Raw genomic sequence first — 23282 nt, forward strand, 5'->3', positions numbered from 1 at the left:
TAAAATCAAAAACATTGTTTACTTTTTGGGGAATAGAAGTGCTACGTCCAGCAGATTTAACAGCTGTTTTCTTAATCAGAATTTGTGCCTGATGCCAATTTTTACATCAATACAGTCTGTCCGTGACATGTCTCCATTTTCATTTCAGAGTCGCATTATTGCAGTTGCTGCATGTTGCAGTGTTGTTTTCTAAGTTTATTCAATCTAATCCTGAAGAAAACTGTTCATGTCCACTGTTCAATGCTTATGAATGCAAACTTTTTTTTTTTATCTCAAATTATCACAAGAAAACAATTATTACGCAGATATTGACCATGTATTTGAATACTTTATTAGGAATATTAATATGCAAGTTTGAATGTTTGGGTTAAAATAGCAGCATTAGAGTCAGAGTTATTGCAGCGACCATAGACAACAGGAGAAATCTGCTAGACTTTGAACTCCTGACACACATTTTTTAACAGCCTGTCCCAATGGTCACAGAAACTGTTGTAGATTTTTGAGGTAATATCAAATACCTAAAGTAGTATCTTAAAATAGAAGATTGCATTGTTAGTCTGTGGTGCCTGCAGTAAATGTAAGTTTATATTTATGTCCTCCATCAAATCACAACAGTTCTTGGCAGAAAAATCCCCCACAAATCCTACAAAGCTCAGTGTTACCCTGTGAAACAAAAACAAGAATACTGGTTAAAAAGTACAAAAGGTTTAAAAAATACATTCAAACAGTATCAAAATGGCAGTGGTATAGTACACTACATATGCATGCATACACCGTATGCCCACAAGGACTTCCTGTTAGCCCATTTAAATGTGCAGTGATACATGGGTAAGGGAATGCAAATGGAGGCTGGAGGCTTAGTGAAATGAAGGTATGCCCACTACTTCATAGTGGACTACACCACTGAAAAGTAATAAACAAATGTAGCAAACTTACCCACGAGGCTCTGCATTTCATGAGTTATAGCCTCACACACAGATGCTAACAAATCTTCCTTTAACTTCAATCCATCCAATACGACTTATAGGAGACATTAAGATAAACAGTCTGGTTACAGCACTTAGCATTAAGTTTGCTAACATCACTCAATTGCTTTATCAGCAATCATCCCCTTATCATAATTATCCTCCTAATGAAATGTGACACATGCAGGAACAAAACTTTTCTTTTTACTACTTTCCTTCTTTCATATTCCAAAGTTGGCACTTTCATGATTTGTAAAAAAAATTATCATGAACTACATGCCAGGACCAAAGTACCAGCACCTGTCTATATCTTTCTCAAACATCAAATACAAATGTGATCTTTAATCACACTCACCTATCCCTGACACCGTATCTTCCATCTCTTGCTTGTTTTTCAAATACATCGGCCAAACATGTCCGTCAAAGTAGCCCGGGGGGTCAGGGGGATTGTACACTCGTGAGCTGCCAATCAAAGAAGAGATGAACTATATGTACTTTCCATGGCCAATCAAAGAAGAGATGAACTTGTACTTTCCATGATTCTTATCAACAGGAAATGGCACACAGCCACTTTAGCCAGATTTATGAACAAACAATATTCAATAAAAGACAGAAATCCATCCCTGGGAAAACAGCAACCCTCACCATCTCCTCTCTCTGCAAACCTCAAAGGGGATCTCTAGGAAGTATCTCATGTCCATTAATTCGTTCAGCGGTCTGTCAATCAAAAGATGGGGGGATGGACCTCTGAATTGTTTGCTGACTGAAATAGATCCTTATTACTCATCATTCACAGGCTTTGGTTTAAATATATATATATATATATATATGGTGCCTTCTCAAGGAAAACATCTGGATAAATACATAGAAAACCACCATGCACTCAGTCAGGAAAACTACGGAGAGGTACTCATGTCAGACCTGTCTATCCAATCCTGCTGCTGTTACCTGTGGTTGAAGATGAGGAACCCTTCCACGATGAGAACGTAGACCTTCTCCTGGTCTGGAGTCTCTGGCGGTGGGCCAGTGCCCCTAGACGTGAGATACACACCTGGATCTGTCCTCCACAACTCCACGTCCCTCATCATCAGGTCCATGTTGATGGCGTCGAGCGCTGAAGAGTACCCAGAATCACACGGAGAGCACACTCAAACGACGGAGCCACACAAACACGGTTGGTCTTGAAGTGAGTCATTTCACCTCGAATTCGAATTCATGTGTGTGCTAAAATGACTTTCGTCCCTGTGGTGTCACAGTGACTCATTCACTTATAATTCACAAACAATGACAAACTCAATACTGCCCATACTATCATACTGTTTGAACCCATTGCTGTCCACAGGCACCATTGAGTCATCCTGAATGAGAGGGAAGAGAGAGGAAGAGAGAGAGATAATTGTCAGACACCTCTCCTCTCTTTTTTTATGCATATTTCATTTTATGTTTCTACTTTTGTAAAATATTTAAATATTATATAGTTAGAGGCTTCAAATAAGCCCAGTTGGTTTTTTGCCTCTTCCTGCACAGCGATATTCATTGATCTCTATTAGGATTGTTTATTTTGTAATTGTATTGCTTGAATTGTGCAAATAAAAATAAATAATAATAAATAAATAAAATAACTCTCCAAACAGGACAGGAGGATGGTCAAGGAGAAGGGAACCTGCAACTCCATCCCTAGATTGTACCCACTCCTACTTATGACAGTGACGATAGCTATAAATGCGAAGCCCATTTAGGGTGAGAGATGGTGTTTGAGATGGTCAGCACCTTGAAGAAAGTGTCCTGAGCAATAATGCAGCTGTTGGGGATTCTTTGTTGAAGACTCTGAGACAAGGTGGACTTCCCTCCATTTGTCGTGCTAGGAACGGGACGGCAACATGCAATTAACATGAAGGAATGAATATGAATAAGACAGTTATGCTTGCTTGTGCATCATGTCAAAAAACCCGTCCATCATCTATCTAGGAAGCTGAAGGGAGAAAAATTGCAACAACAAAAAAAGATCAAATGGTCTGTGAACACATGCAAATTTGATACAGAAGGTCATCATCTTGCAACCTTCACAATGTTAACTTACCCTCCTATTCCAACGACTAGACTCTTCTGCATGTTTGAACTTTGAGGGGGTTTAAGACCTTTGGCACGTTGAGCTAAGAACGTTGATAGCCTGCTATACGCTTTTGCTAAGCACAAAGTGGTTTGTAGGTAGATATGTGCTCACTGTAGCTCTAAGCTAGCCAGTATACAGTTTACCACAGAACTATTTATCTTGCTTTAGAGACATCTTTTTCAATGGCTCTGGCTTGCCTGATTTGATTGCTGTCGAATGCAAAGTCGATCATGACATGCGCACTTCTAGTTTTCCGCGTACACTTCAGCAGGGGTGTATCTCGGTGTTTCGACTATTTCCTCATTGGAAGTGAGACAGAAGCATTTATCAATCGACTATTAAAGAACGAGACTTATCATTCTTCCTCGTTGCAAATCCAATCATGTCTAAGCCTCCTCCTAAACCGGCCAAGCCAGGTAAGCGTAACATTGATTAGCTCACTATTTTAAAGCATTGTGCCTCGAAAAGAAATCCCATTCTAGTTCATCAAGTGAAACACACCTAGCTAGCAAGCTAGCCAACTGTTAGCTAGCAAGTGTATTCGCTAGCTAACTTTCCAGTTTTAGGAAACTAGCAGAGCAGCCAGCGAGTGAGGCGGATGGGTCTAGTACGTCTACTGTAGTGTATGGATTGACAGTGCGGTTATAATCTGCTCATGAAACGTATGTTTCATGACATTGGAGTTCAACGAACGGTTTTGTTCAGTTACTTAACATCGATTATATCGTATTTAGTTTGAAATGTCCTATGTGCATCAATACAATGATTTCGCTCGGGGTTGCGTTGGACAGTGAGTCTGTTGTCTGACTTCCACTTTTCCCAACTCTGCTGGGCAGAGATCTGTTGAATGTTCATCCAAAACGGATGATCTGCCGAAAAAAAATAGAAGCTCTAGTCTAGCATAATCTGCCCATACCTGCTTCATTGAACATAAGTCAAATATATTAGGTGCAGGCATTCTGTACTAGCTAGTCTAGCTACCTGTGTGGATGGTTGTGTTATAACTGGGTTTAGAACAGGAAGTGGTGGAGGGTGTTCTGACAACCTCAAACTGACAGAATGGATTGTATGCTCATACACAGGACACATTCTACAGGTGCTGTGAATTCAGTCGTTAGAATACCTGGTATGGCGAGCCTTGATGAGATGGCTTCAACATGAGAAACCAGAAGTTGGCACTAGCATTGTAGGGGAAAGGGCCACACTCAGTTCATTCATGGCTGAATACCACAAATAATACAGGATTTTACTCTGTACATTGTTTACTTAATATAATCCATCACCACTTTGTTTGTTTAGGTCAGTCCTTAGTTGGCGATGTGTGGGATGGGAGGTTAAGCACGATTTTTTATATTTCCTTTCCTTCACAGTCTCTTTGGGTTACCACATGCCAGTCAGTGCAAGTCTCTAGCTTTCAGTGAGGCAGGACTGAACCTGTTGAGCTAAGCACATTCACACCGACTCTGCCTCAGCCTGACAGAGCGAGGCTTGTTTAACTGAAACATTGAGACAGTGTGTGCTGTTGAATGGCTACAGTCTACTATGCCTGGCCCTGGTTAAAACTACACGGCCAGTAACAAAACAAAACCCATATTAACAACAGGGAAAACAGTAACACCTTTTTTTATTTATTTATATATATATATATATTTTTTTTGTTGCTTTATTTGTCTTAAATAATATAATCTACAATTTCTGTAGAACATTTCTTTAATTCAGCAATGGTGACATAAGCGGGAATCAGATCTCACACTTCCATACGGCTGCTCGACTAAAAACAAATCTTAATCGACCAAGAGCATACAATCGACTAGTCGACTGAGTGGGGACAGCCCTAAATATTATTAATAATAATGATAATTGAGCAAAACCATTAGTTGAGAATTAGAACACAAGAGAGGTCTCTAAAACGCCTGTTTCTTCAGTGCCTGTGAGCTGGTTTATCTCTCTGGGTTACCACCCTGATGGAGTTCCAGACCAGGCCTGGCCAGGCTGGACCATCTGGCTTTACAGGCCCCGGCCTGGGGGTGCGCTCTAGGGCAGGCCCCCTAGAGGAAGGGTGGGGGTTGATTGTTGGGACTCAAAACGAGCCCTGGTCTGAGCAGTAGGACCCAGCGTGGTGTGGGGGGGGATGTTCTCAGGCGCCGCTGACTAGATACAATCACGTTTGTTAGCCTACATCCAGTTGTACAGGTACAAAGGAAGTAAATCAACTAAAAACAGAAATTGCATTGTTCCGACAGTACAAATGAAGCTTCGATCAGATGGGTACAGTAAGATGAATGACAATTTGACATCAGTGTAAAAAGTTGGAGTCTAGTCGTGCCTGTGCCACGGTGATCTCAGACATGTCGGTCTTTGTTGTTTCCACAGGCCAGGTCAAAGTGTTCCGCGCTATGTTCACGTTTGACCCTCGAACCGTAAGTGAGCTTTTTTGTCACCGACGATCGTGAACGACTGCAAACCGTTTGTTTTAAAGAAGCGTGACGATGTCATGCGATAATCCCAAGCCGGACGATGTTAACTGTGTCGCTGGTCGTCTTGTTTCTAGCCTGACGAGCTGTACTTCGAAGAGGGAGACATACTGTACATCTCTGACACGGTGAGCGTCTGTCTGTGTTTCAACCTCCCTATTACTTGTCTTCTCCCACTCGCTCTGTCCATCGTTTTCCCGTCGTTCACTTTATTTTCGATATCTGCGTTCTCCTTCTGGGCTTACACTCATTCTCTCTCTCGCTCTCTCTCTTCTCGTTGCTCCTCCACTTCTCGGCTTCTGTTTCCTCTTGCATCCACGGCCCTGGATGACTGCTGCCTAGCCATTGGCTCTCACTGCCTGTCTGTCATCCTCAGAGTGACAGTAATTGGTGGAAGGGAACCTGCCGAGGACGGACCGGCCTCATCCCAAGCAACTACGGTAAATCAAGCGAGTCACCATGGACACTGAAACTAGTCGTGGTTTTTGGTTGTCTGACCCATCGATGACTAAGGCTTTTATTCGGGGTCTGGTTTGGTGTCGTAATCCGTTTGCGTTCTCTGACTTCCTCAAACCCCTCAGTGGCTGAGCAAGCAGAATCCATCGACAACCCGATGCACGAGGCCGCCAAACGGGGTGAGTGGAAGAGACGACCTGGTTCTGCTCCTGGTTCTGGTCCTGGTCCTACGCTCTCCTCCCCGGGTGCTCACAGGCCTGGGAGAGGATAGACGGGCCTCACAGTGATGGCGCCAGCTGTCTGAACTGGTACCACCACTCTGTCGTCTCAGTTTGTTCACATATGCAGTGTGTGTGTGTGTGTGTGTGTGTCACACAGGTAATCTGAGCTGGCTGCGGGAGTGTCTCGATAACAAGGTGGGCATCAACGGGCTGGACAAGGCTGGAAGCACCGCCCTCTACTGGGGGTGCCACGGAGGACACAGAGGTAACCAAATCAAATGCACTTCTTGCTACTGCCCTTCGATGCGCTTCATGTCATCGTTCTCCTGGTTCCCTCGTTACTGGACCATGTGGAGGACCTGTGAAAGCGAAGCAAACTGAAGGAGTGCGTTTGTTTTGTCTCTCAGATGTGGTGGAGGTCTTGCTGAGCCAGGCCAATGTGGAGCTGAATCAGCAGGTGAGAGAGGCCTGGTGTTCTCTTGCATTTCGAGGGCTGAGGTTGATGATGCTAGTGGTGGTGATGGTGTAGCTGACGATGGCAGTGATGGGGATAGTGATGGTGATGATGATGATGAAGGTGACGGTGGGCGAGGGCGTGTGACTGACCTGCTGGATGTGTGCTGTGTTCCAGAACAAGCTGGGAGACACTGCTCTCCACGCGGCCGCCTGGAAGGGCTACTCTGACATAGTGGAGATGCTCCTGAACAAGAGTACGACCTCCTGACCCCACCTCTGCCCTCTCTCGTGTGTGTGTGTGCGCGCGTGCACGTGAGACAGAGAATGGGCGTAACTGTGTCTTTGAGTGAGAGCGTGCGTGCGGAACAGTGGGGTTTGAGCGCGCGTTGAGCGCCCGCCATCTCCGCGCGTGAGTCGTTTGCCCGTGTGTTTCAGACGCAAGGACGGACATCTTGAACAACGAGAAGAAGCTGGCTCTGGAGATGGCCACCAACGCCCAGTGTGCCTCCCTCCTCAAGAGGAAGCTGGGAGGCAGTAAGTCCCTCCGGCCAGCAGGCAGCAGCCTTGCACCACCTGCACCACAGCCTCACGGTGTTCTATCATGGTGTACACATTGTCCTCCAGCGCGTTGCCGTTGACCATGATTGACTTGAAGACGCCCGTGATTTTGTCTGTGTCGTCAACGCTGAGTGGCCGTCACATACATTCCTGATTTTCGAATCGTAATAATCCCAAAATGATCCGATTTGACCCGCGACGGAAGACGCGTAGCAAACAACCTCCACCTTCGTTCATGGGAGTTACATTTACATTTAGTCATTTAGCAGACGCTCTTATCCAGAGCGACTTACAGTAAGTACAGGGACATTCTCCCCGAGGCAAGTAGGGTGAAGTGCCTTGCCCAAGGACACAACGTCATTTTGCACGGCCGGGAATCGAACCAACAACCTTCTGATTAATAGCCCAACTCCCTAACCACTCAGCCATCTGACCCCCAAGTTGATACTCGGTGGAGACAGTTCAGGCGTTGTGTTCCTGTGTAAAGAGGCCACGGCTCTCTGCCAGCGGTGTCTTCCCCCATTTAACCGTCTGTCTGTCTGGTTCCAGACATCACACGGACGTACAGCAACGCGGAGGAGTACCTGGACGATGAAGACTCGGACTGAGACGCAGGACCCAGCGCCGCATAACATCAACAACAACCTCCATTGGGGCGGTGATGAATAACTAAAGGGGTGGGGTGGGGGGGGGGAGGCGTACATTCCAAATAAATCGTATTTTATCACCTGAGCATGGGTCTCTGTTAAGAATTGTAACAAGGTTGGGAATGGCTAATCAAAGTAATATATTATTGATGAAGTGTCCTTATGTAGTGTAGGTGTGCTCGACCATGCTTTCTGTAGAAGTATTGGTTGGAGAGAGAGAGAGAGAGAGAGAGAGAGAGAAAGAGAGAGAGAGCCCTGACTAGCAGCTATGGGGTGTGTCATTGTTTATTTTAAGGGGACCGATGGAATACTTCTTTTCACTTCTTTGTCTGCTCAAAGTTGTGCTTTCTAAGAATTCTTGCTGTTAAGTGAGCATCAACCTATGAATCTGTAGGTCTGGCAGATTTTGGAAATGCTCTGCTGTCTCTTGTAATATATTGATTCTGCAGACGCTGCTATCTAAAGTGACCTACAGCATCTGGGGGATTTGAACCGGCAACTTCTTGGTCTGCAGTCACACGCTCGTCCACTGAGCTATACCCATCCCCGTGACAGATCATAACCCTGTTCTGTTCCTGATGTTATGGGAGGCTTGCTAGGGGTGTTGTGGAGTCATACTGACTGATAATGAGTACTGATTGACTTGTCTGTCACCCCCTTCACCATCAAGTGCTTTCTGCTTCCTCAAATGTGCCTTGTGTGACCGTGCCGATCATGGCCCGACCGCCACGGTGTCTCTGATCATTGAGAGAGGATCGGCGACCTTCTTTCTAACGACACATTTCCGTTTATGTCTTCTACTCGTATGCACACAATACCAATAGTATGCCTTCATGTGCATCACATGGGATCTCCCTGGACTGTGCTGTCAGCTTCCTGCTGTTTATATCTATGCAATAAAATGGAAGTGATACAACCTGAAGTATTGTGTTGGTATTTTATGTGTCGTAACCAATGTTTGTTTATTTTTTACTCAAATGTCATTTCATTGCACTACATTTAGATTAACCTGGCACCAGTGATGAGACAATTGTACCTATTTATAGGATTGTCAGGTTTTCTTTCGATTTAGCAGAGGTTTTTATTCAAAAGTGACATACAAAAAAATGCATATGGTAAGCGTAGCAGACAATCAAGGACTAGAAGTTCACAGTTTTGTCAGGAAAGGTAGATGGGGGGTTTATGCGGTAGGCGGAAGGCTCTGTGCCTCAGCTGAAGAGCACGAGACAGCTGGGGTTCGTTGAGACCAGTCATGACAGGACAACATGGTTCATGAGTCACGGTCAGTGACAGCTTTATTCAAAAGTCAAACCATCTCCGCTTGTTCAGCTCCTAGCGACGTCTCTCACCCGAGCACGGACCGTGAGCGCATAAACCGCATTGTACCACATGGTATGGTCTATACAAAACAATTAGAAAAGAGAGAGAAAAAACACACAAAAAAGGGAACTAAAACAGGACTTTCTACACGGCTCCCCCCTCCTCCTCCACAGGGGCACGTTTGACCCGCGTCTGTCGAACGTTGCGCGCTAGCTGAGCCTGTGATTGGCCGAGATCAAGGTGTCACACTACCACCTGGCCAGACGCTCAACGGGACTGGGTACACTGAACCTTAAAGGAGAGTTTGCTGTTACGGACTATCCCTTTAAAAAAAACGGCACCACATTAGGGAAAAGGGGGTTGGGGGGGGGGCATGGCCCGATCTCTCATCATGCCCCTTCTAGGATGGGAGAACAACTAGAAAAAACTGGATTCAAATATCAAACACAATGAAATGTCCCTCCCTCCCACCCTTCCAAACATGGTCCAAAAGATACAGACTATCGCCACATTCATGAATTCTACGGTATTTATACACAACGTATGCAATTTACATCCGATGCAAATTCATCCCTCTGGGATAGAGAAAAATCTATGAAATAAGCCATAATTTGTCATCCAATACTGTCTATCCTCTGCCTCCATGTGGCATCGGGAACACGTTTGTTGTGATTTATTTCGGCGAGAACCCAAGTGGGAAAGGCACTTTTGAGTGTTGATGTCCATTCAGTTTCCCAGCGGTCCCTTTTAATCCCTAAAAAATTACAATTAAAAATACACTGGAAAAAAGGAAGTTCTTGTTTGTTTCCTGTTAGGCGCGGGTCAGTTTTGTACTGACTGAAGACCCCTGCGAGAGACAGAGGGATCCTGGTTAGAGTTGAACACCACAAACAAAGTCTCTCGTGACACAGAAACAGGGTATCAATCTTCCTTCTACCCCGCTGTCATCCTTCACCTGAGGTACCCAATTCAAAGGCTGTTCAACAGTCTGCCAGTGGCCCCGTTCACAGATAGGGGTAGCTTACCTCGCAACCTAGCCCTCGATGACCACCTCTGCTGTGACGTGGCCGTTCAGAGCACCCTCGGCCACCTCCTGCAGGAAAAAGACAGACAGTTAGGGCGTTTCTGGAAAGGACAGGGTCTAGTTTCCACGACTGTGCAGGTGTGAGGTCTGTGCCTTTGAGTTAAACATGGTTCAACATGGATCCAAAAACAACAATTGGAAAGAGACTCCCGTTGTGTGAGGTGTGAAGGGGTATCCATGTTGTTTGACATTGCACTATTTACACTATTTGTAAGCCATTTGGGATCAAAGTGTGCGCTAGATGAATCAAATAAAGATCTCAGTTAATCAGTGGGGGCGGGGGGGGGGGGGGTGTAAGAGCCTCACCATAGAGGGGATTGGAACAGGATCCACTAAGGTCAGCGTGTGACACTGGAGCTCAGAGATGATTGGCTGAGGGGGGGCAGAGAAGTCTCCCGATAGGGCCTCCAGGGCGGTCTTCTCGTCGATGGCGTCCTGGAGGACAAACGTGGTGAGATGAAGAGAAGTGACTGACGCGACTACACCCGCTACGCGTTTGCAAGCACCCACAGGACGTTGGAGATATCCCAACGGAGGGAAGGAAATGCAGTACTGACTTCGGATTGGCCAGACTCCCAACAAACACAAATGGACCTCACCTTCTGGACCTCCACCTCCAGCTGGGCTTCCACTTCCTCTTTAGCCTGAAAAAAGGGAGAAGAGATTTCAGTCAGCGCGGTCGAACCTCACGGTCGGCTAGAAGCGCGGCGCTAGGAGTCCCACGCCGCTCGGACGGCGGGCCGAGCGCCATCGGAAGGAGAACAAAGGGGAGAAGCGACCAACCCCGGGAGAGATGGAAGGAGGGAAACGGAGAGGGAGGAAAGGGACGTCGGACGCCCGCAATCATTTGAGGCGTGAGGAGATTTTTTCACGTGGGGGAAGTATGACTGAGAGAGAACGCCTATTGGCAGAGTCATGCATTAGTTCTGCACAGCTAAAAAGGGAATTGAAAATGACCGAATTAATGAAAAGTAGGAACCGGAGGGGTGGGGGTGGGGGTAGGTCTCCGGATGCAGGTGACACTTAGACACTGCGAGGTGGAGTAACCATAGAAACAGCTTTCCAGTCAGTCAGGACTGGGCACCATTTGCGTCCAGTGGACAGCTGAGAGGATTGTGAAGAGGTCATGAGAGCGGAGAACGTTTAGTTCGGGGGGAGTGATTGAGAGTTGTTCATATTTATGTTTTGCTGACCAGTAGGGCCTCGTCAGAGGGCTGGAACACAGGCGGTAAACTGTCGTCTCTCTCCCCCATCTTGGTCAACCGTTCCTCCTCACACACTGCCTCCTGACACCAACCAAATAACCAGTTACACGTGTGTGTGTGTGTGTGGGGGGGGGGGGGGGGGTGGAACTACAACACCCTGGTCCTCTCTTCCCCTATGTGCTTAGGGGGGAACCGAGTCAGCGCCTCACCTCAATGACCTCATGGGCCAAGATAGGAACGGGTTCAGGGGCGGGTGTGATGTCATTCAGAGATTCGGATAGGGCGTCGAGAGCGTCAGCTGTGACTGCGAGCACCTATAACAAGACAGAGAGAAGAAGAGAGAGAAGAAGAGAGAGAGGTTCAGAGCTGAGCAAAGACACTGTCCTGGCTGCATGTTGACCCATAAGGTTCTGGTTTGCGTGTTGGAGACACAGAACTGGGTCAAAAAACAAACAAAACAAAAAAAGACGTGTTTTTGGGGGCGGGGACACCCGTCTCACCTGTTCCACCACGACGGCAAGCTCAGGCTCAGCCATGGCCGCCTCTACTACGGGGGCGGAGTCTGTGATGACGAAGTCGTCGGCCACACAGTCGGCGACGGCCACTTCCACGACCTGGCGAGGAGAGGAGAGAGAGCGGTTAGGTGACGCACGTACGGGAGACTTTGTTTTCTAACCCTGCACGTCTCTACACTGCTTTTCCTCCGGGTGAAGGAGGAGATGGGTGGAGTCTCACCTCCATGGGGGCAGGCTCAGCTGACTAAATCTATAAGTAGCACTCATTTGCAGACGAGATATGATAACAGACAGCACAGTGTACAAGTCTTGTGTAATGAGGAATGAGATCTTACCACTGGAACCTCTGCTGGTGCTTCTGCCAGCGCAGGTACGTCCTGAGAGGAGATGAAAGCCGTTATAACCTGTCCACAATTCTCAGCGAGATGATTTTCACACATGTACAAACTTTATTAAGCGATTTTAAATCCTCAGACATCATTTGAGGGGTGAAAAATGAAAGGTGAGGGGAAACTAAATGCACTCCACTACTATTATTACATGCAGACACACAGTGACAAGACACCCCAAACAAAACAAGTGGCTAAAGTTATAGATTCTTCTTAGCAAGAGTGGGAGAGCGTGGGTAAAGTTATAGATTCTTCTTAGCAAGAGTGTGAGAGCGTGGGTAAAGTTATAGATTCTTCTTAGCAAGAGTGTGAGAGCGTGGGTAAAGTTATAGATTCTTCTTAGCAAGAGTGTGAGAGCGTGGGTAAAGTTATAGATTCTTCTTAGCAAGAGTGTGAGAGCGTGGCTAAAGGTATATCATCTTCATAGCAGGAGTGCGAAACAGCAAAGAAGAGGAGTAGGAGGAAGGGCAGCGGCTGGGGCTGGAGCACCTCTGCGACTTCAGAGACCACTGGGCTCTCAGCTTCAGCCTCCGTCTCCACGGCAACAGTCACCTCGGCCTCGACAGCCACGGCCTCGACCACCGCGGCCTCCACGAGCGTCTCCTCCGCTGTGACCTCGGCCTCAACGACGGGGGCCGCCTCAGCTTCTATGATGGCCTCGGCCTCAATGATGGGCTCAGCTGCTGCCTCTACGACTGCCTCGGCGACAACCTCAGCCTCGATGATGGGCTCTGCCTCAACTTCGACGATGGGCTCTGCCTCAACTTCCACGATGGGCTCTGCCTCAACTTCCACGATGGGCTCTGCCTCAACTTCGACGATGGGCTCTGCCTCAACTTCCACGATGGGCTCTGCCTCAACTTCGACGATGGGCTCTGCCTCAACTTCCACGATGGGCTCTGCCTCAACTTCCACGATGGGCTCTGCCTCAACTTCCACGATGGGCTCTGCCTCAACTTCCACGATGGGCTCTGCCTCAACTTCCACGATGGGCTCCGCTGCTGCCTCGACGACTGCCTTTTCTCCTGCCTCAGCCAGGGGCTCAGTCTGAACTAGAGGCTCCGCTTCTGCCTCAACGACGGCCTCTGCCTCAGCAGGGACTTCCGACAGGAGCGCCACCTCTGAGATGACATGCGCCTGAACGAGCGATGGAACACAGTCAAGTCGACACAGCATGCAACTGGTACACAACACAGAGAGCGACATCTCTAGTTCACCCACAGACGAAACTAATCGCCTATCACGTTCTACCAGTCAAGCTAGGCTACATTCAGTCAAGCTAGGCTACATTCCTACTCATGCGGGAGATCCTCACACATAGACATTGGACAGTGGACTGTATGGAATGGGTTCTATGTTATGCCACTGGCACAATGACATAGCAGAAAGCAGGGGCAGAGATATCACCTCAGGGAAATCGGTGACGATGGCTATGGAGTCTTCCACCTGGACCTGGAGAAAAAGTGAAGAGTGAAGAGCTGTGAAGAATGATCACAATCCCCAAATACACAAACACACCAAAACGTGCCGTCTACAATGTACACTAGCGCTAACGGGAAACAGGAAGACTTTCCTTTCGAAAGATTCAACCAAAAAACACAAATCAAGATCCAGGAGTGTTTTGGATCCACAGTCATGCACAGAAGGCTAGTCTGGAGTTCTTATACCTTTATGTTGTGAACTGAGCCTTAGGGGTGTGTGTGTGTGTGTGTGGGAGGGGGGGGGGTGTTAATCAGTGACTCCATACTGTTGCTTTGATTAACGGGTGGCGAGGTGGGGAACGACGATATATTGAACCCTATTTCCACAGCTGGTTAAAGGCCCCCAAGAAATATGTGAAAAAAATTCTGGGAAACTTTTTATGTTGAAGAAGTCTGAAAAGCTCATTTCGAAGCAGAAGGAAGAGGTTATTTGTTACTTAAACACCTCCGTTGCACAAGAAGTCTAGAGTTTCACTCAGAGGGAAAAAAGCCACTGGGCTGGTATGTACAAACATGTCCTATGTTCAAGCTTCACCAGAGGAGGGGGTGGGGTGGGGTGTGGTGTGTGTGTGTGTGTGGGGGGGGGGGGGGGGGGTGAAAGGGTTTACCTCAAACTCGGCAGGGGCTGACAAGCGGGCCTCGGGGAGGAGTGTAGCCTGGAAAAGCAGAGAGGAATTTGGTCAAGGTGAGATAAGCAATCCACTTTTATATTCATCCATTTATGTATGTTTCATAAACATAAATAAAGAGGCAAAGAGTCGTGCTGTAGGAATCTCTGACGTGGCACTCGATTCCACACGGGGAACATTTACATTACATCTCCCAATAGCAGTTAATATATAGGACTTGTGGAAAACCCTTCCGTCTGGAATGTGCCATTACTGTCCACTTTAGCTCTGACAACCGTGAAATGGTGGGGTGCCATAGCCTTGTTTAGCGCTAAAGGGAAACGCGGCCAAGGAAAAAAAACTAAAGATTGCAGCCCTTCTCTTGAACCAACACAAGAGGTCCAGACACCTCATAGAGAGCTGGCTTTCCGAAAAGCCTCTGGGAAGAGAAAAGGAAGGGGGGAGGGTTACACAACGGGTAGTAACGCTACAGCCAATTACATAATGGTGGAGGGCTAGCTGCCACGCCCCCTCCCTCTCTCTCTCCCTCTCTCTCCCTCTCTCTCCCTCTCTCTCCCCTCCTCGCTCTCCACGCCGGAGCAGAACAATGGTCCGCACAGGCTCTCAGCTCAAGATGGAGGGTTGAGGACGGTAAAGACCAGTGGTGGCAGCCATGTTGTTGTAGCCCTCGTGTGTCCCCCCTCAGAGACACACGGCCCTGCTTTCTGCCCCAGTGGTCACCCCCAGGTTGGCACCAGCTAAGTGCTCACTAGGCACCCAGCTTTGTGTCCGCTTTCAGGCTGTACCGCCAGCCGTAATGAGCGCTACTGACAGCCTGGTAGACTCCAGGGCATCAATATTACATTTGTGCTGAAAGTGTAAATAATTGACTATTCATGGTAGCAGCCAAGGTAGGGAAAGAACTCTTGAGCGATGCTGCGGTCTGATTTGAGACATCACTTAGACCGACAGAGCCTGTTATCCAACAGCTAAAGAATGCAGAGCGTCCATCAGCACAGCTCTGGAAATAGGAGTGTTTAGTTTCCTAACACACACACCTCATGTTCAAACACTGCAGATGACTCCCACAACCACAAATGTAAGAGCTTCTCTTTTGTAAAAAAAAAAAAAAACATTTAAAAGAAACCTGAAAACACATTTTCTGTCAAACGCTCCCTGTCAGCAAAAGAGAATGGTGTTTGAGACCGCACTGTCAATGATCTTTAAACAAAGCCAATGGGCAAACATTCACATAAAGCTGCTTGGTAAATGTATAGCCAACATGGAGGAGATGGAGGGAGGAGGGAGGACCGTGAGCTGAGAGCTTTCAACACTCTTTGTAACTGGCAGCTCAATACACACACACACATATACACTTCCACACACAGATACACACAACCACACGCACCAACACACACACAGCTCCCTCCCGTCAGTCAGTCCGTCCGTCCGTGTCGCTCAGAGAACACCGTGTACCAAACTGATCTGATGGCAGCGTCTCTCTTCTAGGTGCCATTAACACACATACAGTTAGGTCCATAAATATTTGGACATTGACACAATTTTCATCATTTTGGCTCTGTATACCACCACAATGGATTTGAAATGAAACAATCAAGATGTGCTTTAAATGCAGACTTTCAGCTTTAATTTCAGGGTATTTACATCCAAATCAGGTGAACGGTGTAGGAATTACAATACATTTTATATGTGCCCCCCCCCTTTTTAAGGGACCAAAAGTAATTGGACAATTGGCTGCTCAGCTGTTCCATGGCCAGGTGTATGTTATTCCCTCATGGGAGTTCGTTATTTCATTGACAAGGAGCAGATAAAAGGTCTAGAGTTAATTTCAAGTATGGTATTTGTGTTTGGAATCTGTTGCTGTCAACTCTCAATATGAAGTCCAAAGAGCTGTCACCATCAGTGAAGCAAGCCATCGTTAGGTTTGTTTTGATTTTTCAGCCTATCAGAGAGATAGCAAAAACATTAGGTGTGGCCAAATCAACTGTTTGGTACATTCTTAAAAAGAAAGAACGCACTGGTGAGCTCAGCAACACCAAAAGACCCGGAAGACCACGGAAAACAACTGTGGTGGATGACAGAAGAATTCTTTCCCTGGTGAAGAAAAACCCCTTCACAACAGTTGGCCAGATCAAGAACACTCTCCAGGAGGTAGGCGTATGTGTGTCAAAGTAAAAAATTAAGAGAAGACTTCACCAGAGTAAATACAGAGGGTTCACCACAAGATGTAAACCATTGGTGAGTCTCAAAAACAGGAAGACCAGATTAGAGTTTGCCAAAAAACATCTAAAAGACCCTGTACAGTTCTGGAACAACATCCTATGGACAGATGAGACCAAGATCAACTTGTACCTGAATGATGGGAAGAGAAGAGTATGGAGAAGGGAAAGAACTGCTCATGATCCAAAGCATGCCACCTCATCAGTGAAGCATGGTGGAGGTAGTGTTATGGCGTGGGCATGTATGGCTGCCAATGGAACTGGTTCCCTTGTATTTATCGATGATGTGACTGCTGACAAAAGCAGTAGGATGAATTCTGAAGTGTTTCGGGCAATATTATCTGCTCAGATTCAGCCAAATGCTTCAGAACTCATAGGACGGCGCTTCACAGTGCAGATGGACAATGACCCGAAGCATACTGCGAAAGCAACCAAAGAGTTTTTTAAGGCAAAGAAGTGGAATGTTCTGCAATGGCCAAGTCAATCACCTGACCTAAATCCAATTGAGCATGCATTTCACTTGCTAAAAACAAAACTGAAGGGAAAATGCCCCAAGAACAAGCAGGAACTGAAGACAGTTGCAGTAGAGGCCTGGCAGAGCATCACCAGGGACGAAACCCAGCGTCTGGTGATGTCTATGGGTTCCAGACTTCAGGCTGTCATTGACTGCAAAGGATTTGCAACCAAGTATTAAAAGTGACAATTAGATTTATGATTATGTTAGTTTGTCCAATTATTTTCGGTCCCTTAAAAAGGGGGGGGCCACATATAAAATGTATTGTAATTCCTACACCGTTCACCTGATTTGGATGTAAATACCCTGAAATTAAAGCTGAAAGTCTGCACTTAAAGCACATTTTGATTGTTTCATTTCAAATCCATTGTGGTGGTATACAGAGCCAAAATGATGAAAATTGTGTCAATGTCCAAATACTTATGGACCTAACTGTAGGAACAAAATGTACAGAACTGATCAGAGTACAGCCCCCTGCTGGCCAGACTCCACTTTAACCCTTTGAAGTACACAATGTCCAACACTGTAACCATCATATCACTCAAACAACTGAGGGTTTCCTGTTTCTTTTCAAGGAACACATTAGCTCGTGGAGGGGGGGGGGGGGGGGGGGTAGGGGGCTTTTAGAGAATGCATCACATTTCCTTGACCAGAGAAGGGAAGTCAACAACAACAAAAAACCCGCAGACAAAGCTAAGAGGAGCCTCCAAGAGAGAAGAAGACAACCGTAGTTGATGTCGGACAGAACGATGTCAACAGCACGGCTGACATGTCGTTCGCTGGTCTCAAAGCACATACAGGAGGAGGGAAACGCTTTCGCATGTGGCGTGTGTGGGAGAAGGAATGAGAGCAGGCCCCCCCCCGCCCACCTCTGTAATAACAAAGCCCTGGTCTATCTGGGTTTTCAAGTCTCATGGGGGGATGTGGGGGGGGGGGGGGGGGGCTCGAGGGTCTCAAGAGCTGAGCCACTAGGTGATAAATCAGTCCGCCCCCTAGCCACAGCCTCCGGTTTCTTTGTTGCGAAGCCTCTAGATGTTTCTATGGCCAAAGTGGACTCCAATCTCTCCACTAGAAACCCTACACATTGTTTACACGGCTCCAAAAAAAACACAGCTGCACATTTCTACATGGGTTCGGACCGACTGAATTAGCTTGGGCAGACACACCCTCCCTCCCCCGCCCCCTCCCTCCAAACTCCATTTCAAGCTATGCATTTCTGGTCCCTCCTACCTATGTGGCATCGGCCTATGACGACAAGGCACACACACACACATGTTGCTCTATAGTCGGCCCCTCCCCCAGGCGTGCACGCGCCAGGCAGAGGTGCACGTGTGAAGGGGGCCCCCATTAGCAAACACACAGGAGAGACGAGATGGAGGGAAGGAAGGGAGAGGGGGGAGGGAGAAGGGGCGGAAGGAGGGGGAGGCGGTATATAGGAGCTCTGAGCAAGCTGGTACAAAATGTTCAGAAGCCTCCGAAGCCCCCCCCTCTTCTCTCAGAAAGAAGACCACGCCCCCCCCCACCCCCGATTTATCATCATGGGGGGGGGGGTTCTCACCTGCGTTTCCACGGTGACATCCAGGAGCGGGGGCTCGTCTCTCTGCCCCCTCAGCCAGCTGAAAATGAGCCCCATTGTGGCACGCTCCGAACGGGCACACACGAGAGCCACGGGCCGCGAAGAAGACTAACCAGCGAGGAGAGCGCCGACGGGGCAAACCTCCCTCTTCAAGTCCCCACTGGGTGTGTGAGGCACCGGGGCCGAGTGTGTGCACTGTGGGTGTGAACGCCTCCCAATGTTTACCTAAGAAGCGACAGGTCGCTCAACTAACCCAACAGTCCGACTGTCCGGTATGGGGGAAAAAAAATTCCTTCTCCTGCTTCGGTCAAGGAGCACTATGGATAGCATGTGCGGTGCTGGGCCGTGTCTGGCGTGCAGGCAGAAGGAGCAGAAACCCTAGAGCTGGGGAGAGCTGCGGGGATGTGGGAGGGGAGGGAGGAGGGGAGGGCGGGGGGGGGGGGGGCTAAGTGGGGCGGGGGGGGGGGGCGTGGATCCAAGGGCCAGAGCATTAGACTGGGCCTTCTCATATAGGACGCTGTGCTGGCGACTTGGAAAGGAAGGAGTGGGGGGGGGGGGGGGGGGGCATTCGGAGGAGACATATCAACCACATGTAACTGTATGTTTGTGACTCCTCCCTGCTCACACGCTCACATGTATGCGAGCACATGCTGGCAGCCCATACGTGGTCATTGCAGAACCACCAAATAAGGTATACAAACACACACACACACACAGTCAAGTGGATCCCAAATAGGACATTGTGTACTAGATCCACAGAGCAGCTGCTAAACCTCCCATCATGCATCTCCGACAACATATTCATTTGGTGCTTTTATCCAAAGCATATTCCGGCACAAGTGGAGGGGGCTTTGAACCTACAACCTCTTGATCTGCAGTCAAGACTGCTCTAACCACTGAGCTCTATCCTCCGTGCTACCAACACCACACTAACAACCCTGGGAAAGCTGAAACAGGCCACTGGTGCAAGTGCATCAAGAACAACACCTTTGAGCGTTGATAGAGCTCCCAGTGAGGTACAAAGAATCCTCCACATGGGCTGAAACCAGTTGGTGGCCTAGTGGACAGACAGCTATGCTCCAGTACCCGGTAATGTATAGGGGCTGAAGAGCAGGCCCCGCCCACCACCAGTCATCTATAGTTCCTGGTAAAAGGAACACGTTGTTCTCTTCTAGCCCCCTCCCCTCTCCTTCTCTCTTCCCTCTCCTGCCGCTCCACTCCTCCCCCCAACCCACAGGGACATCACTCCATCTTACAGGCAGGAAGACGAACCGAGGAAACCATTTTCACGGCACGAAACACCCTGTTTCCCCAAGCACATGGCCTTCATGATTTTTTAACCACGTGCACATCGGAACACACAGCCAAACCCCATACCCCTACACCTCCCTGGGCTAGCTGACGTTAAGAAATCCTTAAAGAGAGAAGCAGCCTTACCTCTGGTTCTGGTTCTGCTTCTGGAATGACGGGTTCGGCCTCCTGCACTGCAGCAGATATTTCTGTTGGAGGCAGACTCTCCACAAGGGCTTCTGCTGGGGCAACCACCTCGGCCTCGACCACGACCACTTCGGCCTCAACCACCTCAGGCTCGGGCGCTGGAACCTCAACTGGAGCTTCTGGAACCTCGACTGGGACTTCTGGAACCTCAACTGGGGATGGTTCCAGTACTTCAACTGTGGCTGGTTCAGGTACTTCGACTGGGGCTGGTTCAGGTACTTCAACTGGGGCTGGTTCTGGTACCTCAACTGGTGCCACAACCTCGACCGGTGCCGCAATCTTGACTGGTTCCGGTGCCACAACGGGGACCTTGACTATAGGGACAGCGATGGGGACAGCTTCAGGAACCTTGGGGGCAGCCTTGGGGGCAGCCTTGGGGGCAGCCTTGGGGGCAGCCTTGGGGGCAGCCTTGGGGGCAGCCTTGGGGGCTGCTTTCTTGGTGGCCGCTTTGGGCAGCGATCCAGGGGGTGCTTTGACCGCTGCGATGCCCGGCGTTCCCTTACTGGTCACGGCATACTGCTCCTCCAGTACTCTCCTCTGGGCCTGCTGTGGAAACACACACAAGACGGATTCAGAACGCTTACAAACGCCTGAACCTCACCAGGGCACGTCGTGAACCGAAATGCCGTCAGGACAGAGGTTACCGAGGGCATCCCCACTCCCTGAGGGCAGTTTGTTATTGAATTCCTCCTGAGGTTGGGGGTGAGGGAGGAGTAAACAGGGCCGTAGAGGCATTGTATTCGATTAAATCCTTGGGAAGCCACATTTAGGCACCAACATGCAGCTAGCACTAGGCCCAACATGTTTTTTCACTCTGTGGACTAAAACCCCTTTAGGCGTAACGAGGGAAGTTTGGAAACATTTGCGAGCAGGGAGGGAGGGAGGGAGGGGGGGGGGGCAGGTTAGATAATGGCTGGGGATTGGCTGAGGTCGAACGATTCTGACGGGTCTACTGAAGCGGGGAAGAGAATTCAGCGAGTCAGCAAGGCTGGTCCGGTCCGGATGGGGCCAACCCCCCGTGGGCCAGACAGCGGCCTAATCACATCATAATCAGGTTATAATCATGTTATAATCAGGTTATAATCATGTTATAATCAGGTTATAATCACACCCGAATGCTTCATTAGGCCTGAGCGGGCGAGGGAGCGCCGCTAGCTGTTTAACCTGGGTGCGAGTGTGAACGGAGAGCCAATCTCTCCACCATGCTGCTGGCATTCAAACCACCACACCCCTCATCCCTTCGGCCCAGTAACCAACCGGTGAGCCGGACGTAACTCGGGCGTTTGGTTTTGGTGTCACCCGTCAAGAAGACTTTCTTCAAAAACAAAACCGGTCCGACTACTCTGTGAGGGTGCCAGGGAGGTGCACTGATGCGAAGAAGTGTTAGATGATGAAAGTGGCAGGCGGGTTCCCCTCCTCTCAGCTCAGAGGGCAGATATGTCAAACATGCGACGTGCGATTATACTGGAGACGGGGACCTGGCACATTTGGAAGGAATTCCTTCTGAAGGGGGGGGGGGGGGGGCGGAGCTGCGTGACAGGCCTTTAGGAGAGAGACAGACCAGACCCGGAACTGGTACTCACTGGAACTGGGACTCACCAATGGAAAAGCCATTCCTGTAGAGGCACTACCAAATACAGGCTCGGACTAGTGACCACACTGGAAGGGGACTGGGGAGGGCCCTCGACACCATACTGAGAAATGCTCCGATGCCACACGTAGCAGCAGGAGCTCTGTGCAGACCAAGGCAGCTGTGAGCATGGAGCATGGCACATGGCACACGTGAAAATCTAAGTGAGAGGGGGCAGAATAACACACTGATTGTGGCGAGGAGGACAATAGAGGCACAGTGGAGAGACCATCTACCATCCTGGTTGGGGGCGGGGGGGCGCATACAGTGGGGGGGAGGATGGGGGGGGGCGTGGCGGGCTAGGGAGGGGGGCACATGCGCAAGAGTACATGTTGTTCGAATGAAACGATAATAGAGACGCTTTTTGAAACGTGCGCACTCCAAATCATACCGAGTTGTACAAAAAGCCCCTTGTGCCGCGAATACACTTCGAGCACTTAATTTTAAAAAAACACACAAAAAAACATTGATGTCACATAATTCACAATTACACTTTTCTGCATTACACTATATTGTTCTAACGAACTAGATATTGCTAAAGGACACGTCCGCGTGATTATAACAAGAATCAATAACACCAAACTGATTTTAGAGATTTGAATCATTGGGTTATTAGTCCAACAAAAAGCACTTTACGCGCAGCCTTTCACAAACACGGACTACTGAATGTTTTTGTAATAAATGTACGGAGAGAGAGGACGGTATGACCGGAGAAGCGCACAGCTCAGAGAGCGTGCATCCAAACTTAAGGATAAATAGAGTAATACCCCATGTTTACGCTGTTGATGAATACACACATGATAACCATGAAAAACTATTCAGAATACGTTGGGATTGTATCCAAAATGCTTTGATTAGCGAAACTTAAGGTGCAAATGTGGAACTGAGGTTGGAGGAATTTGGAGTCTGAAAAACAAACCAGCTCGAGGTCGAAGAGTCGACTGCTTTGCTGACACGCGCACAGACGCTTCGTTATTTATCTGCATCCCTAAATTCTCAGCACGTACGTTGCACGGAGCGCCAGTGGGTCTCGCATTCTCGTTCTAAAAGGGAACACATCGGAGATGGCAAGCGCGGAGATTTCTAACGTGAAGATGACAATGGGCAGGTGCGCACTTACCACCCTCCTCATGCGGCGCTTATTCTTCTTCCTCTTGCTAGGCATTTTCGCGTGTGTGGTTTATGGAACACGAAAAAAAGAACCTATATCTCAGTTCTCCCCGGCAGACGGAGGAGGGAGGAAGGCTCAGCGGAGGACGTAGCGGCAGCAGTAAATGAACCCCGGTCTTTTGACCAGATGTTACTCGACAGAGGGACAATGTGGAATGTGGAT

At 48.4% G+C, this 23282-nt stretch overlaps 3 protein-coding genes across 4 annotated transcripts; 1 reads left to right on the plus strand and 2 right to left on the minus strand.

The window, feature by feature from the left end:
* Positions 1-170: 170 nt before the first annotated feature.
* nmrk1 (nicotinamide riboside kinase 1) lies at positions 171-3566 on the minus strand. Its single transcript, XM_062451231.1, has 8 exons — positions 3046-3566; positions 2736-2826; positions 2275-2323; positions 1914-2079; positions 1611-1682; positions 1321-1427; positions 937-1020; positions 171-663 (listed from the first exon to the last, which is right to left on the minus strand). The coding sequence occupies exons 1-8, from the start codon at positions 3075-3077 to the stop codon at positions 659-661; spliced, it is 606 nt and encodes a 201-aa protein (XP_062307215.1). The 5' UTR covers positions 3078-3566; the 3' UTR covers positions 171-658.
* Positions 3332-8806, plus strand: ostf1 (osteoclast stimulating factor 1). Its single transcript, XM_062451228.1, has 10 exons — positions 3332-3494; positions 5452-5498; positions 5630-5680; positions 5929-5992; positions 6134-6187; positions 6387-6494; positions 6637-6686; positions 6861-6939; positions 7121-7219; positions 7793-8806. Exons 1-10 carry the CDS (start codon positions 3461-3463, stop codon positions 7849-7851), a joined length of 645 nt encoding a protein of 214 aa, XP_062307212.1. The 5' UTR covers positions 3332-3460; the 3' UTR covers positions 7852-8806.
* Positions 8807-8946: 140 nt separating this feature from the next.
* LOC134011756 (calphotin-like) lies at positions 8947-23282 on the minus strand. 2 transcript variants are annotated; one of them, XM_062451191.1, is made up of 13 exons: positions 23070-23282; positions 20260-20865; positions 14493-14540; positions 13811-13855; positions 12893-13540; positions 12350-12391; positions 12000-12113; positions 11709-11813; positions 11488-11580; positions 10894-10938; positions 10601-10729; positions 10236-10303; positions 8947-10057 (listed from the first exon to the last, which is right to left on the minus strand). In XM_062451191.1, exons 1-12 carry the CDS (start codon positions 23112-23114, stop codon positions 10244-10246), a joined length of 1980 nt encoding a protein of 659 aa, XP_062307175.1. In that variant the 5' UTR covers positions 23115-23282; the 3' UTR covers positions 8947-10057; positions 10236-10243. The 2 variants fall into 2 exon arrangements, with proteins under 2 accessions (XP_062307175.1, XP_062307176.1); XM_062451192.1 differs by lacking the exon at positions 11488-11580 and having other exon boundaries at positions 23070-23280.

This window comes from Osmerus eperlanus, chromosome 25, assembly GCF_963692335.1.
Source record: "Osmerus eperlanus chromosome 25, fOsmEpe2.1, whole genome shotgun sequence".
Taxonomy (NCBI): Eukaryota; Metazoa; Chordata; class Actinopteri; order Osmeriformes; family Osmeridae; genus Osmerus; species Osmerus eperlanus.